General features: G+C 40.9%; 1 protein-coding gene across 1 annotated transcript in view; it reads right to left on the bottom strand.

Moving 5' to 3' along the window:
• DCHS2 (dachsous cadherin-related 2) overlaps positions 1–15,594 on the bottom strand; it is a 162,653-nt gene that overhangs the window by 67,106 nt on the left and 79,953 nt on the right. The window contains exon 2 of the mRNA XM_037497763.2: positions 6,314–6,505. Within this exon, the coding sequence (XP_037353660.2) occupies positions 6,314–6,505 (192 nt within the window). The remainder of the gene's footprint in view (positions 1–6,313; positions 6,506–15,594) is intronic.

Genomic DNA, 15,594 nt, shown 5'->3' with positions numbered 1-15,594 from the left:
AGACATTGGGGACTAAAAGGAATTGGGGAAGACACCTTAGAAAGAGAGTGACGTTCCCTGTTCTATGGTTGAATGAAGGGGCAGGATCACGCTAGCTACCAGTTAGGCCAGCAGAACGAGGCTCACTCCTGCAGAGAGAGCAAGGCAAGCGCTACGCAGCCTGTGCTGGCAGTGAGCCCAGCGCCCTTCTTCAGCACACCTGACAGAGCTGCAGGGCCCCAGGGAGTGGACGAAGGGACTGCAGGCTGCCCACAGAGAGAAAACACTGCAGATGGTCTGATGTCAGCCCTATTCTTTCTCCAGACTTTGCCTTCTCTGCTTTGCTTCCCTCTCCCTTCCTTTTGTGTTTCTCAAGTTCAAAAAGGCCACTCAGGTTTGCGCAGGGGCTGAGAAAGCAGGTAAGAGAAGTCATGAGAAAGTCAAGAGCTTTAAGAACAAACACCTCGGCTCCTAGGCTCTCCGTGAAAGACTCTACATAGTCAAGGAGGCCAAAACATGAGCCAAATGTTAAGATAGACAAAGCCAAAAGCAGGTTGTCACAGAACAATCCTTTTGCAGGAAAGAGATTATAGTGCTCAGTCTTCTTTTTTTGTGAACACCATTTTGACCTGCTGAAGTTATCGAATAGGGACCCTCTCCTCCTACGGTAAACACTGGCGAATGCCTGCTACGTTTCCTCCTTCATTGCTGCAATCTCTCTTTTTTTAGATTTTCACAGATTCCACCATTTTAACAGATAAGAAACCCAAAGCACAGTGGGGCTTACCCACAAAAAAATGAGATGGTAAATATTAGCAGATCGGCAACTGGGACAGAGATGCATCTGGGACCCAACCCCTGGTGACTTCTTTCAAATTAGGATTTGTCAAGTATCGCTATGGTATAAATGTTTCCTTTCATGAGAGATTTGTTCAGAGACTCTGCTAGAAGCAATGCCCAAGAGGAACTCAGTCTTGGAGGAAAAAAGGAAGGCAGAGAGTCTCTTTGCAAGGCACTTGCAATATGAGACACTGCTGAGCTGGCTTGTGCGCTGTGGAACCCTCTGGAATTTCCAGGTCTGTGGGATTCCTGGCCCTGCCTACCCACAGGCTGGGGAAGCCAGCCCCTGGGTCAGAGCCCGCTCTTCTGCAGGACACTGCTACCTGCTCCTCTTGCAGGCCATCTGTTGACATGAATGATGTGATGTGTATGAAAGCATCCAGAGTGTCAATCACAATCTAACATCAGATTTTATAAATTCCTTATCCTAAGAACTCAGAGCCAGGTTGATCTGTCTTGGAATGCTGAAATCTTTCAAGGTTTTCAAAGGTAATACAGAACTGCTGTTCAGTCTGCTTTGTTCATTGTCTACTTTCCATTCTCTCTTTTCTTGCCTCCTGGGATTCCTATATAGTAGACTTTTAATATCTACCTTTCACGTCTCTTAACCTCCTGGGGATGTGGTTTCCTTTTTCAATACATACTTGTCTGTCGCGCATTACTCCGTGAGCACAGGTGAAGGGAAATGAGGACCCAGTTTGTTAAGTGAAAAAAACAACAGTGAACTGTGATGTCACCAGAGCCAAGAGAAGCAGTGTTCAAAGAATAATTTCAAGTTCATCACAAAGCTGAATAAAATGAAAATAAAGAAATAACCCCAGGGTATGGCACAACCAAAGTGAGCTTCTTCAAAGCAGCTCATCACATTGTTTCCCTGTGTTCCACATAGGAGTGAAATGCTCTGACACTTGCCTTTCTCCTTCTAACTTACCATGCTTGGCACAACCACCACCCCCCCACGTCCCTCCCTGGGTGTGGTGTGGTAACATATATCCAAAGAGGTGTGACCCGATGCTCTGAGGCGTATACAGTGTTGTAAACCAATGTGACCTCAATTAAAAAACAATGTATATTAGAATGGGATGGGAGGCACAGCTCAAAGAAAAATGGAAAAGTAAGGAAATAAAGAACTGTTTTAAATAGATTTGTTGTAAAAGACACGAGAGGAACAAAATGACTTTTCAAAAAGGTACAGGAAATCAAAAAGAGGCTTTTTTAAAGAGAAAAACTATTATGTCTTGAATGCTCACAGGATATATTTAGTACAAGTAAAAAACAATCATTATTGAAGTGACACCCTCCAGGAGGCTGGAAAAGATGTACCTTGAACAACGGAGGGATCTGCTGTTGATGCCAACAGGGACAGCTAATGCTACAATAGGAAAGAAGGCAAAGAACGTGACTGATCACTGGGGAGGGAAGGATGCGTCTCTCCAGCAGGTATGTATGGCCTTTGCTCTGGGTACATGCAGTGTAGAAAATCAGCACTGGTTCCACCATAGCCAGGGCTGGAGCTCTATCCAGAGAGTTATATGGAGTCAGGAAGTTAAAGGGAGTTTGCAACTAAATGACTTTAATGATGAGTCAATAAATTAGTGATCTTAACATGGGAGGAGAATTATAGGCTGGTCCATCCAAGTATACAGCCAAGATACAGCCAAGTATACAGCAAGCGAGACAGAACGGTAAGGGTGTTAAGCAGAAAACAGCATGCTTGCAATCAGGGTTTCCAAGGGTGCGCCAATACTGGTTGTGACCCTGGACATGAGAAAGGCTAGTAAGTGAGAGGTTCTGGTGTTGGCTGGTTCCACACACAGAGACTGAAGTCTCCCCGAGGGAAAGGTGACAGAGGAAGGCCGGGAGCGAGGCTGAAGGTGCTAAGGGATAGGAGGTTTAGGACATGATGGCAGCAGCAAAGACCATGGGAACGTCTGACAATGTGAACTTCAAGAGCAAATTGGTTTTTGATAGAGAAAGAAGAAGAACTGATTCAGATGTGGGGGGAACGCAGGAGGGGGCAGCTACCTCCACACCACCCACCTGTCCCTCCTGGCTGGAGGCTCGTGATTAGCAGGAGATGGCTCCTTTGTGAGAGGAACTGGTACCCTCAGGGACAACTGTTTTAATCAGGGCAAGAAGATAAAGGAGCCGTCAGAGACCAGGTTGAGTTCACCAGGGGGTTTGCTAAATGATGCATCTGAGGTCCGGAGGGTATGGGGGGGGGGGTTTGGAGGCAGAAGATTGATTCAAATTAAAGGATGTACAGAGCAGGATGGTTTAAAAATAGAGACACTGATGGTCAGCCCAGAGACTCCCACTTCCAGGGAGAAGAATGAGATAAGGTAATATTTAAGACACTTCGGGATTCATCCTGGTTGTATATTAAAGTAAGACTGACAATCAGTTTGAGATATGGCTCAGGCAATTTAACTAAAAACATAGGCCAAAGGACAATGGATGATTCTTGAGACTGGGGTGCGGGGTAGCAATCAATGAATAAAAGATAAGAATAAAAGCTGTAATACTTGTTGGCACGTGAGATAATTATTAAAGTTAAAATGAGCGGGCCGCGAGTTTCAGTTATGTGTGTTCTGTTGATCTAACATACTCTGTGAAGATTCCACCTGATAATACTGTATTGTGTGCCTAAGATCTGCTGAGTAAATCTAAAGTGTTTTCACCACTCACTACAAGAAGAGACCACTCTGCTAATTAGCTTGATTGTGGTCATCATTTCACAATATCTACACATATCAAAACATCATGGTATACACCTTATATACACACAAAATTACTTTTTAATTATACTTCAATAAAGCTGGGAGAATGAAAGGGGGGAAATGAGCATTTCTGTTCACGCGTTTGCTTCTGGATATTCATCAGCATTACATCCGGCCTGCACAGCCAGCTCTACAGCCAGCTTTCATCATGAATGCACAGGGTGGTGAAGGCCAGGGCCATTTACTTTCCATATTGCCAGCCTGACACATCCTTCCCTAAGTCTGCAGTGGTGAGATAGAGCTGAAATAGCTTTATCTCAGACACATATTTCAGCTACAAAATTCAGGGTGTCACAAAAAATAGAGATAGAATGTTAATAAATATGTATACCAAAAAGAGAGAATAGGAAATAGAATGGGGAATTAGAGAGACACATTAAATAAAAGAATTAAATTATAGAGCTTTATTGTGAAAAACCCTTTGATTTCCAATGTAATCCAATTATTTGTTTCCATTATGTAATTTAACAGCATCCTCATGGCTTCTAGGTATGAGATAAAAGGCAGCAAAAACAGATTATTTCTGAAGTAATACCAGCAGAATAGGAGACATGATTGAGCTTAAAAAAATACTGACAGTCATCACAAGGATAAATAGAGTAGCAGCAAAGAAGGCCAGAACATCTAGGTCTTTTATAAGAAAAATTCTTCTATTGACAGATAAAAATCTCTCAGTAGCCATCAGCAAATGGGTTCTTAGCAATTTTCTGACAAAGAGTTTTCAGGACATATTTTACAAAGAGAAAGGATCAGAGGAAAAACTACAGATGTCAAGGCAATTATGTAAAGTTAAAGGTCTTCTGTTGAGATGCAGTTTATTGTTTCAAATAAATTCATTATGGCCTGGAATCCAACATTCTCAGCCTAAACTACCTGTTTGGATTCATTTGTTCTTCAGATCCAATTTAGACTGCTTTGGGGGAATAGCCTTCAGAGTCATAATGAACCCTGTTATCTTTGATTTTCCCAATCCCGGTGACATGGGAGGTGCTGCTAATGGACACTGCACAGAATAATAATGGCAGGTGCAGCCTTCATGCTGTGGAAATGCAGCTCGTCCAGAAGAAACATATGCGGATTACACTGCAACATAATAAACCCCCCCCCCACACACACACACGATGTTGCTTGTTCTTGCACATTCCGAGGTACACATGAGGAACACTGAAGACAGCTGTTGGTGCAAACAAGGTAGTTGTTGCTGTTGTTTTTATGATCTGGAAAGTCCACTCTTAAATATATTCTCAATAGAAATGTTTACATTTTTTCACTGAATTACTTGTATAAGAATGTTAATAGAAGCACTATTTATATTCACTAAAATGTTGAATAAAACGTTGAATTTGTAATCCACTAAAATGTTGAATACCCATAGCACAATAGAATAGATAAAAAATGATCATAATGTCACATAAAAAATACTATAAGCCAATAGGGATGAAAGAACTGTTGCTACACAACAGCATGAATGAATCTCACAAATAATCAGCAAAAGAAACAGAACAAAGTACATGTCTCATGAATCCATCCACTGGAAGTTTATAAAGTGGTAAATAAAGTTTGGGATCAGTTGTCAAAGGATGGGACCTTTGTCACAGCACAAAACCCAGAGAGGGAAACCGGGAGCAGTCATGTTTATCTGCTTTTATGCACATGTTTATTTTGCAAAAATCCATTGGGTTTGTGCACTTTTTTGCAAGCATTTTATATGTCAGTTTAAAAGTCTACCAAAAAAAAAAAAAAAAAGGAATACATGGGAGTCAAATTAAATGTGCCTCCCTTGATCTAAGATGGGTCCAACCTTAGAAGGATTAGTTTAGAGACCTATGAAGTACATCTCATGTATAATAATCCAGAAAGTTATAATCAAACTAGTGAAGAAACCATTATAATCTTTGGTAATGGTTACATATCCAACTCAAGATACTAAAAACTGGTAAAGAGAAGTATTATATTGCCTTTCCTGTATGATTATATTTCAGGGTAATCAAATACTTGATGACAGAACATTCTACTTAGTTAAAGAACTGCAGGTAATAAATGCAGAAGAAATAATAGAATTCAAAAATCACCACACTGAAACCCCTAATGAAATAAATCATGTGCCTACTGATGCAATAAGAAGCACAGGGCACAAATGAACCCTGAACTAATCAGGTATCTGGCTCTAAATGCCAGTTTATGAGCAACAGGATAAAAGAAGACATTAAATGGATCCCAAGGATGGAATTGGCCACATTCAGAATGTGGAAAATTTACAAGACAAAAGACCTGGTTTCTTCACAAAATAAATACTGTAGGAAAAAAGTAAAGGGGTGGGAGACTGACTGTGACAGATTGAAACCGAAGAGATTTAGTAATCAAATCAATGTGTGGACTTAATGGCTTTGGATCTTGATTCAAACAAGCCAACTATTAAAAGACATTTTTAGGTAATCCAGAATATTCTAAATGTAATGGATATTAGATATTATTAAAGAATCGCTATTAATGTGTTGTCATGTTTTTAAAAAGTCATCTGTTAAAGATGCTATCAAATTATTAATGGATAAAATGATATAATGTCTGGTATTTGCTTCAAAAAACACCAGCTGACGAAGGAAGTAGCAATTTGTGAAGCAAGATTGGTCAATTGTCAATAATAACTGGGTCCTCTCTTATGCACAGACAGTGGTTTGCTTTTCAATGTTTGAATTTCCTCTATAAAAACTTACCCCATCTTGAGCTTTCACCAAGAGATCATAGGTGGCAGGATCCCCTTCCCTGTCGATGTCTTGAGAAACACAGATTCGCCCATCGTGCCGGTCAATCTGGAATGCCTGAGGAGCATTGTTGCTTTGGAATCCATCGTAGAGAAAATACTCAACAAAGCCATAGGGCCCTGCATCCGCGTCAGAGGCCTTCACCTAGGAGACAGGAGGGCGACCAGTGAGGAAACAGCAAGGCCGCATCATGTTTTAGGCACGCGTGACTCACAGCCAGTGACCTCTGCAGTTAGCCACAGAGTTGGCCTTTGGTGTTATATCTCCCCTCTTACCTTTGCTGACAAAGCATCCTCACTCTCCTCCTCCTGCTCATTCTTTTCAATCTCCTTTCTCCTCTTCTACACTTTCATGCCATCTCTGGAAGCCTGAGTTACTTGGGGCTCAGTTCAACATGGATGGAACTAAAGGATTATGCTCAGTGAAATAAGTCAGAAGGAAAAAGAAAAATAATGGCTGGTTGCACTTACAGGAGGTATATAGGAAAACCACATAAAAGGTCAAAAAAAAAAAAGAGAGAGACAAAATTTGCAGTGAAACTATGTATCTGAGGCGTACAGCAGGGGAGTTGGGAGCGATATGGGTCAAAATAGAAGAGGGAAGAGCACAAGGGACTATGGTGACGGTTCCTGGATGATGCGGTGGTGGACTGCCCATGAGCAGAGAATGCAAATATTACACAAAAATAAACAGCAATGTAAGGCAATAAAAATAATAATAGTAAAGGTAAATAGAGGGGGAAAAATCCGTGTGCTAACGACTTGACAATATGCTTGTCCATTCCCTCTCATTCCTAAGCCCTTCGTGGGGTGATGGTCCTACACCCCACTTCCACTCCCAGCCTCCTCTAGCAGGAGCGGAGGGCAGAGCTTTACTAGGAATCTAGTCCAACTGACAGAACTCCCCCTGGAGAAAGAAATTTCCTAGCCAGGCCAGGAATCAGGGCTCTGCACAGTCACGCAGCCCAGACGCAGTACACTGTCCCCCCTACCTGGCGCCATCACTGCAGGACCCCTGGAGCCTGGTCCTGGTTCGTTACCTTCCCTACCTATTACTAAGTTAATCTGGTGCTTGCTTTACCTGACCCCTTTGTTATAGAGTTAACTTGAATTTGGTCCTTGTTTGTCTTGAAACCACCAAACACTGGCCAGCCAATACCCAGCTTCCCTGCTACCCCACCTGGCAATGAACCCCATCAACCAGAACATCCCCCCCACAAACTGGCTGCTCTCAGGCAGCTGCAGCCCCTGCCCTATTGTGTGATCCACAATAAACATTCCTTGCTTGAACCTTTGATTGGCTTTTTCCTCTAAATTCCTTTCATCATCGCAATAAACTCAGACAAGAATTCTAACAGGATGAAATCCAGCTCACGTCCTGCTTGCCAACACAGGCATGTGACACGAAGCTGCAAGAGCCCAGAGAAAAGGGTACCTTCTCTTTGACTATAAACACCACTTATGTTTCCAGCAGTCCTGTGACTGGCAGAAAAAAACAAGGCAACTGGAATTATGAAAACACTTAGCATATGTATATTCATTGTGGGAGTCTGCAGTAAGACATTCAACAGGCTATATAGATGTCAAATATTTTAGAACTCATAGGATCAGTATCATTCTTTTGATTTGCAACGTAATTAATAGTAGCAGCAAATACTACGTAGCATTTGCAATAAAAGAAGCACTTTTAGGAAAGATAATTGAAGGGGAGATATTGAAGGAATAAAAGATAAAAAAGAAGAGCTATATGCTATGAAGCAGGCACTATTTTAGCTTCTGAATGTAAATTACATACTTGTATCCTATAATGAACTAATACTTCATTTGAAAGATCAAAAAGACCAGACTCAGAGAAGTTATGTAACTTGCAAAGATCACACAGCTAATAAGTATCATCGCTGCAATTCAAACCAGACAGCTGGACAGCAGAGACACGCTCTTGATGGCCACACTACAGCGCCTCCCAAATCCTTACCATTCATTCTTCATTTATTGAGGAAACACCCCCCCAAATCTCCCCACCTTGATGCAGTGGAGAACTTGCCAGATTGTGGGTAACACCTTCCTAAGTATTTATCTCATGCGCATGCGGCTTTCTCATCAGACTATCATTAGCCTGAAGAAAGCCAACGGACAGAGATATCTATGCTCTGGACTATGAGCTGAACCTTCTATTCCATGTGTCCACATTCCAACTGTATTCCAGAAAGAAGAATAAACTAAAGACAGCTGAAACTAAAGGAGAATTAAACAGATCAATCCATAAAATCCAACTTCTACCTCACAGAGGTCCCCAAAAGGGTAACTGAGAACAGAGAAAATGAAAAAAAGGGGCAGTTGTTTCTTTGGCTCTAGCACAGGTGTTGGTGCGGCCCCCAATGTCCTTATAGGAGAAGAGAGTGGAAGAAACACCAGGTTCTTATGTTCCTCAGCCCAGAAGTTGAATTCAGTTTACATTTCACTGGATAAGAACTACATAGTCCCTCAACTCAACCAAAAATAAAACTGGATAGTATAGATGACAAAAATATTTGGTGAATATAAATAGTGTCTGCCACAAAGGTTGTTTAATCTTATATGAAGATAAGCATATAAGATCATGTAGGTCTCCAAGTTGCCTCTGCTACATAGTGACATTTAAACATGTGGGAAGTCATTCCCGGAGACTCCCCAGTGCGACCCCGGTCCTAGGTATTTCTGCAAGGTTTTTAGAGGGAGGCAAAATAAAAGGCAATCGCCTACACCTTTAGTATTCTCACTGTACTTACATAACTCTAGATTGAAAAGCACTGTGATCTGCTTTTCACCAGCACGATATCTGTTTACGAGGTATTCCTTAATTATTATGCTTCCCAAATGAAATGATACCAATAACAAGTGCAAGAGTCAAAATTCTTAGTAAGACTGGGCCTCCCCGGTGGCGCAGCGGTTGAGCGCTGGGTTGCGAAGCTGCCCGCGGCCTCTGCGGCGCCGGTTCGATCCCCGGCTGCTCCCCGGCCACCCGAGGAGGGTCCCACATGGCGCGCAGACCTCTCCTGCCGCCCGCTGCTCCCCTCAGCAGTGTACTTCAGTCCTTCTGCCTGCTCTGCTCCCCACTCTGGCTCTGGTGAATTCTCTCACCCTCCCGCGCTTCTGACTGTACCCAGTGCATGTAAAAACAAAACAAACAAACAAATAAAATAAATAAATAAAACATGCCTCTATAAAAAAAAAAAAAAAAAAATTCTTAGTAAGACTGTCCCTCCATCACATTCCATTTGTGGAAATTACTAGGGAGTAATTTTGGGGGTTATTTGGATCTAGCCCAGGTATATCTATCCACGGCATGCTGGCTCCCGTGGAGGACAGTCAGCCATGTCTGGAGACATTTTTGATTGTCGCACTGGGGAAAGGGTGCTATGTGCATCGGGAAAGTTAAGCCAGAGATGCTGCTAAACATCCCACAATACACAGGACAGACCCTGCAACAGAGAATTATCTGGCCTAGGCTGAGAACCCTATGCCTGATGAAACTCTTACCAATATTTTCCTCTTTAATTAGTCTTACCTTTTTCAACCGATAGCATAATATTCTTAAGTTTATCTTCACTCTCAGGGATATGTGTTCATCACAGCCCTGTTTACAATAACTAAATAAGGGAAACAGCCTAAGTGGATCAGAAAAATGTGGTGTACATATACTATGGAATACTACTCAGCTACAAAAAAAAGGATGAACTCCTGCCATTTGTTATAACATAGATGAAAATGGAAAGGATAATTCTTTTTTTTTAAAGATTTATTTATTTATGCATACAAGAACTGGGGTACAGGCCAGAGCAGTGGGGGGGGGGTGAGAGAATTCACCAGTGACAGAGAGGGGCACAGAACAGGCAGATCTACAGAAATACACTGCTGAGGGGAGCAGCAGGTAAGTCAGGGGAGGTCTGCTGCGCCATGTGGGTATCTCCCTGGCCAGGGATCAAACTCGTACTGCAGTGGCTGCGGATAGCTTCATAGGTTGCGTCTTAACCACTTACACCACCAGGGACACCCAGAAAGGATAATTCTAAGTAAAATAAGTCAGAAGAAAGACAAATACTAGATGGTTCAATTATATGTGGAATACCAGGAAACATAACAAGGGGTCAGTCAACACCAAATCAATTATAAACTCTTAACATCTGATTTCAGAACTGAGCCACTAAGGGCAGGATGGAGGCTGGAGAGACTAATGGAACACAGCGGAAGATTGTTAGGGCACTGATGTTGGGCAGGGTGTGAAACCTTGTAACCCTCAGAGCAGACATAAAGATATAAACCTACTTTACTCCAATAAACATAATTTGGGAAAATAAATAAATAAATAAATTTATCTTTGCTCTCATCTATCTCATATTCTCTGGCAAAATTATTCATCCTGTGCAACCAACTGACATATTTGTGAGTATTCTTCTCATCAGATGGGCTGAACCAGGAAATCCACAAATTTCCCCACTACAAAGAACGAAATTCCAAGTACATTTGGTCTATTCTTTTCTGACAGCTGTTAATGATTTAGTAGCCTCAAGTTCCCAAAGACACCAAGTATATCTCCTAAAACCATATGGTATTTTAAATAACTTTGGCTTGATTTGGAAGATAAATACAATGAACTTTAAATTCTAGAATTCATTCTCAGCCTTTAATAGCATACATTAATAAGTAAATTTGGCTTATATTAAACATTTTCCTTACTTCCATTTTCAAGACTTTTTTTCTCATCTGAACTTTTGGCAAAGCAAAGTATAAGAAGTGAAAAGCGGGATAAGAATCCTGATTTCAGTTTATGCTAGCAGTTCAGATTCTGAGTTTCAGAATCATTAAATAAGAATGAGTTTTTCCTGGCTTTCCCCCAACTCCTTAAAAATATTCACCTAATATTCTGAAACTACATATTCCACCTACCAATATTCAGTCTTGAATGCCTATCATCAATTTGGCATTTTTATGATGTCTGTATTTTCCAATATTCATCAGTTTACACAAACATTTTAGGCAATTTAAATAACAGAAAACAGAAATGCCTTTGCCAAAGCTTCCAGAGTAAACCTTGATCAGAAAATAAGTTCAGAAGGACCTATCTTCAGAGATAGTTGCTTATATCAGAGACAGTTCATCTGGTCAGAGACTGGTCTCACATCTCTGGTGCTAAATTAGGGATGGAGAGGGTATCTTGGGAAGATTTCACTCCTGAATTTACTTAGGGAGCCACATGACAGTATTCCTAATGCCATCTCTGTGGTCCTCATCTTGATCTCAAATTACCTGCTTTGTTTATTCTGAGATGAATTTGATGATTATAAGGGCAGGACAGGCCACAGTGCAGGTTTTCTAGGATCCCATGCAGACCGGGTAAAGGAGGAGTCAGAGTCCTCAGTGGTTTTGCAGGTTTTTATTGGGGTTCAGCGGGTAAGTGGCAGGCAGGGATGCTGGGGGGCTGGGAGGCTGGCAGTACTCCCAGCCCCCAGCAAATCTTCACTCTATCTGGGCTCTCTGGCATTCTCTGCTTCTGCTTCGGGCTTCTTCTCTTTCGGTTTCTACTGGCGTCCCCGTGAAACCACCCTTAAAAAAGCACAGTTTTAGCACAGGTGTACCCACTTCAGGTGCCTGCCATCAGGCATGCATTCAGGATCATAGGGTTCCCTCATCTATCCTGATGGCGGGAGGGCAGAAAAGCCTGATTTTTCACCTTACCCTACAATGATTCTCACCTCAAACGTATTCTCTTGCTAGACCCAAACCTGTCATGCTCCTGCTCAGAGTCTTCCAGTGGTTTCTCATCAGACTCTGTAAAATTTCCCTTTGAAAGGGACCCTTGGCTTCTTCTCCGACCTCAGCTCCATTAATCCCTGACTCACTCACTCCCCTCTAGATATACCAATTTCCATAATGATCTCCAAACCCACCAGCTTGTATAATTTGCTCCCTCCTTTCTTCCAAACCTCTGCAAACACCACCACATCAAAGGCTTTTCCTCATCACCTGCCTGAGAGTGTTACCCACATCTGTGATCCTCCTTCCTTTCACCCTGAACTTAGTGTTTCTTCAGAGCTCTCAGCTCTACTTCACGCCACATCAAATATCTTTATTTATTATTTGTCTTTCTTACTAGAATTTAATCTCAAGAGCAGTGTTACATTTCTCTTGCTTCCTGCTCCCTGGAGCCCTCACCATCCCAATGCCTGGCTTGTAGTGAAGACACTATAGATATTTGTTGCATGAAAGAGCGAATCTAATATCATTGCATAAAGTGGAAGTATGTCTGAGAAATAACGTTCATGACTATTCTATTTTGACTTTCAGTAAAACTACATAAGCACAAGTACAAGAGAGCCTTGCAGACACCACCTTCACCCTCCAGCTGTGAGGCCACCCAGCCATGATCAACTCCTCCGTGTTAAGTGACACCACAGTTGCCAACAAGTACTTCGGCCAAGTCTCCTTCAAGCTGTATCCGAATTCCTAAATTTCCAAAGGTTGCAGAAAACTTTCATGTTCTGAACATTGGAGGGAAGGGATTTGATTACGAGGGTTCCTACTTTCAAAGAATTATTCCAGGGTTTATTGCCATGGTGGTGACTTCACACACCATAAGGGCATTGGCAGCAAGTCCAACTAAGGGGGTGTTTTATGATGAAAATTTCATCCTGAAGCAAACGCACCCTGGCTCCATGTCTGTGGCAAATGCTAGACCCAACACAAACAGTTTTTCATCGGCACTGCCAAGCCTGAGCGGTTGGGTGGCAAGTATGTGTTCCTTGGCAAGGTGAAAAGGATGTGATTATTATGGGGATAAGCCATGGGATACTTTGAGTCTAGAAATGGCGAGGTCCCAAGATGATCACCATTGCCCACTGTGGACACCTCTAATGAGTTTCACTTGCATTTCATCTTTACCAAGAAATCATCGCTTTTGTAGGTCAGGAGAACACCCTTCATCACTGTCTGCTTACAATATCCTATAATATTTGTGGCCTTGCTGCACTTTTGGGGCTTCCATAGTTTCCTTATCCCCCTCTAAGTCTTACTGGATTACAGAGTTAAGTTTACAATTATGAAATAAAAAGTCAACAAGAAAAGAACAAGTTATCTCATCATAACACCCATCAAATAATCATCGAGGAATAATTTTTTATTCCTAAAACACAGTCTATTACCCAAGCTATGTCATCACAGAATAAAATTGAAAATGCTGAAACTGGCAAAAGAAAAAGAAAAGCATCTTAGATATGTGGAACTGCTTTGATGTTGGAAATAAAACTGTGCTTTATTTTCGCTTTTTAAAATGTATTTTAGAGCTGTTATATGAATAAACTGAATTTTCTCAAGTTACCAAAAAATGTGACTTTTGATAACATGTTTTTATTATTTTAACTCAAGAATGGGATTAAGAAACCACTAATCCTACTACTTATGACCCCATCCTCACACCAAAAAGTAGCCAAAGAAAATTTTGTGAGAAGGACAATGGATGGGGGTGAGGAGGTAACCTGTCATATGAGGTATTGAAGTAAACAAGAGTGTGATCTAAAAAAAGAATTGGCAGGCAGATCAGTAGACTACTAAGGCAAGACCTGAAGCAGATCCTGGCAAACTTCAATTTTTTTGTATATTACAAAGGAAACATGAACCACTTTGGAATGGCAGTTTATCCACATAAGTCTAGAAAAATTGGCACAGTATACAGGGAATAAAATCAAGTTTGATATTAACCTCACACCAAAATAAATTCTACCCAGATATGTTAAGTGTAAATAATGAAATCACTTAAAGCACAAAGACACATAGGGGGATATATTGGAAATGTATTGGAAAAAGTTTTCAAAGCAAAAAGGAATTACAAAACTAAAACAGATGGAAAAAATCACAAAGGACAAAGTCAATACAATGACTACATTTAAAACTCCATTATGTCAAAAATACCATACCAAAAAAAAAAAAAAAAAAACTTGAAGGCAAATTAGGCATGACATCTGCAACAAATATTTTTTAAAGTTAATGTTCTTAAAATGGAAGTAGGCCTTTAAAAATAAAAATAATACAGATTTCTCAATATAAAAAAAAAAGCCTAAGGACATGAACAAACAATTTGGAGAGAAACAAATATACTGAAGATATTCAATTTCACTAATAATCAAATCAATGCAGAAAATAACATTTTGAAAATATTGGCAACCCTTAAAATATTATCAGCAACCATTGAATAAATAGCAAATTGGCAAACCTTCAAATATTAGCAAACTGCCAACTATTAAAAGAATATATTAAGTTGTGGAAGTGGTGGCAGGATAAAATAAAATATGCACTCGGTTTTAAAGTCTATCTGTAAATTAACTTTGTGTTTTTACCATATACATATGGTAAACATTCTACCACACATAGAAATATTCATCCCTTTTGGCTCAGTTGGTATATTTCTAGGAATATATGTGGATAGTTATTGTATGAAGGACATATAATGTAGCATTACTTATTATAGAACTCAAATGTCCAATAATAATCGTTTAATAAATTATAATTTACCCATAAGTTAGAACTCAATGTCAACAGGAAAATTGTGGGGTTTTTTGTGTGTTTTTTTTTTTTTTTTTGTTAAAGATTTATTTATTTATTTATTTATACAAGCACTGGGTACAGTCAGAAGTGCAGGAGGGTGAAAGAATTCACCAGAGCCAGAGTGGGGAGCAGAGCAGGCAGAAGGACCGAAGTACACTGCTGAGGGGAGCAGCGGGCGCGGCAGGAGAGGTCTGTCCCGCCATGTGGGACCCTCCTCTGGTGGCCGGGGAGCAGCCGGGGATCGAACCGGTGCTGCAGAGGCTGCGAGCAGCTTCGCAACCCAGCGCTCAACCGCTGCACCACCAGGGAGGCCCGGAAAATGTGTATTTAAGACACAGCTAATTAAAAAAGGAAAAATGCAACAAAAATTATATATAAACTATTTCATTTTGCAATAAAAAATGCAACATATAGACTACTAAAAGGAAGTAAGGCAGAGGAGGGAACACTTCTCATTTTACAAGCATAGCATTACTCCGAGAGCAAAACTAAACAAGGACATTACCAGAAAAGAAAATTATAGGCCAATATCCCTGATGAACATAGATGCAAAAATTATCAACAAAACAACAGCAAGTCAAATCAGCAATACTCAAATATTTAAATACGTCCCCATTGGAAGAAGACGAGTCATGCAATGGAAACCAGTCTTAGTAC

This window comes from Talpa occidentalis, unplaced genomic scaffold, assembly GCF_014898055.3.
Source record: "Talpa occidentalis isolate TD23 unplaced genomic scaffold, MPIMG_talOcc4v2.1 talOcc4.8, whole genome shotgun sequence".
Classification (NCBI taxonomy): domain Eukaryota; kingdom Metazoa; phylum Chordata; class Mammalia; order Eulipotyphla; family Talpidae; genus Talpa; species Talpa occidentalis.
Note: the sequence above shows the minus strand (reverse complement) of the source record. Positions and strands in the feature narration are given on the sequence as shown.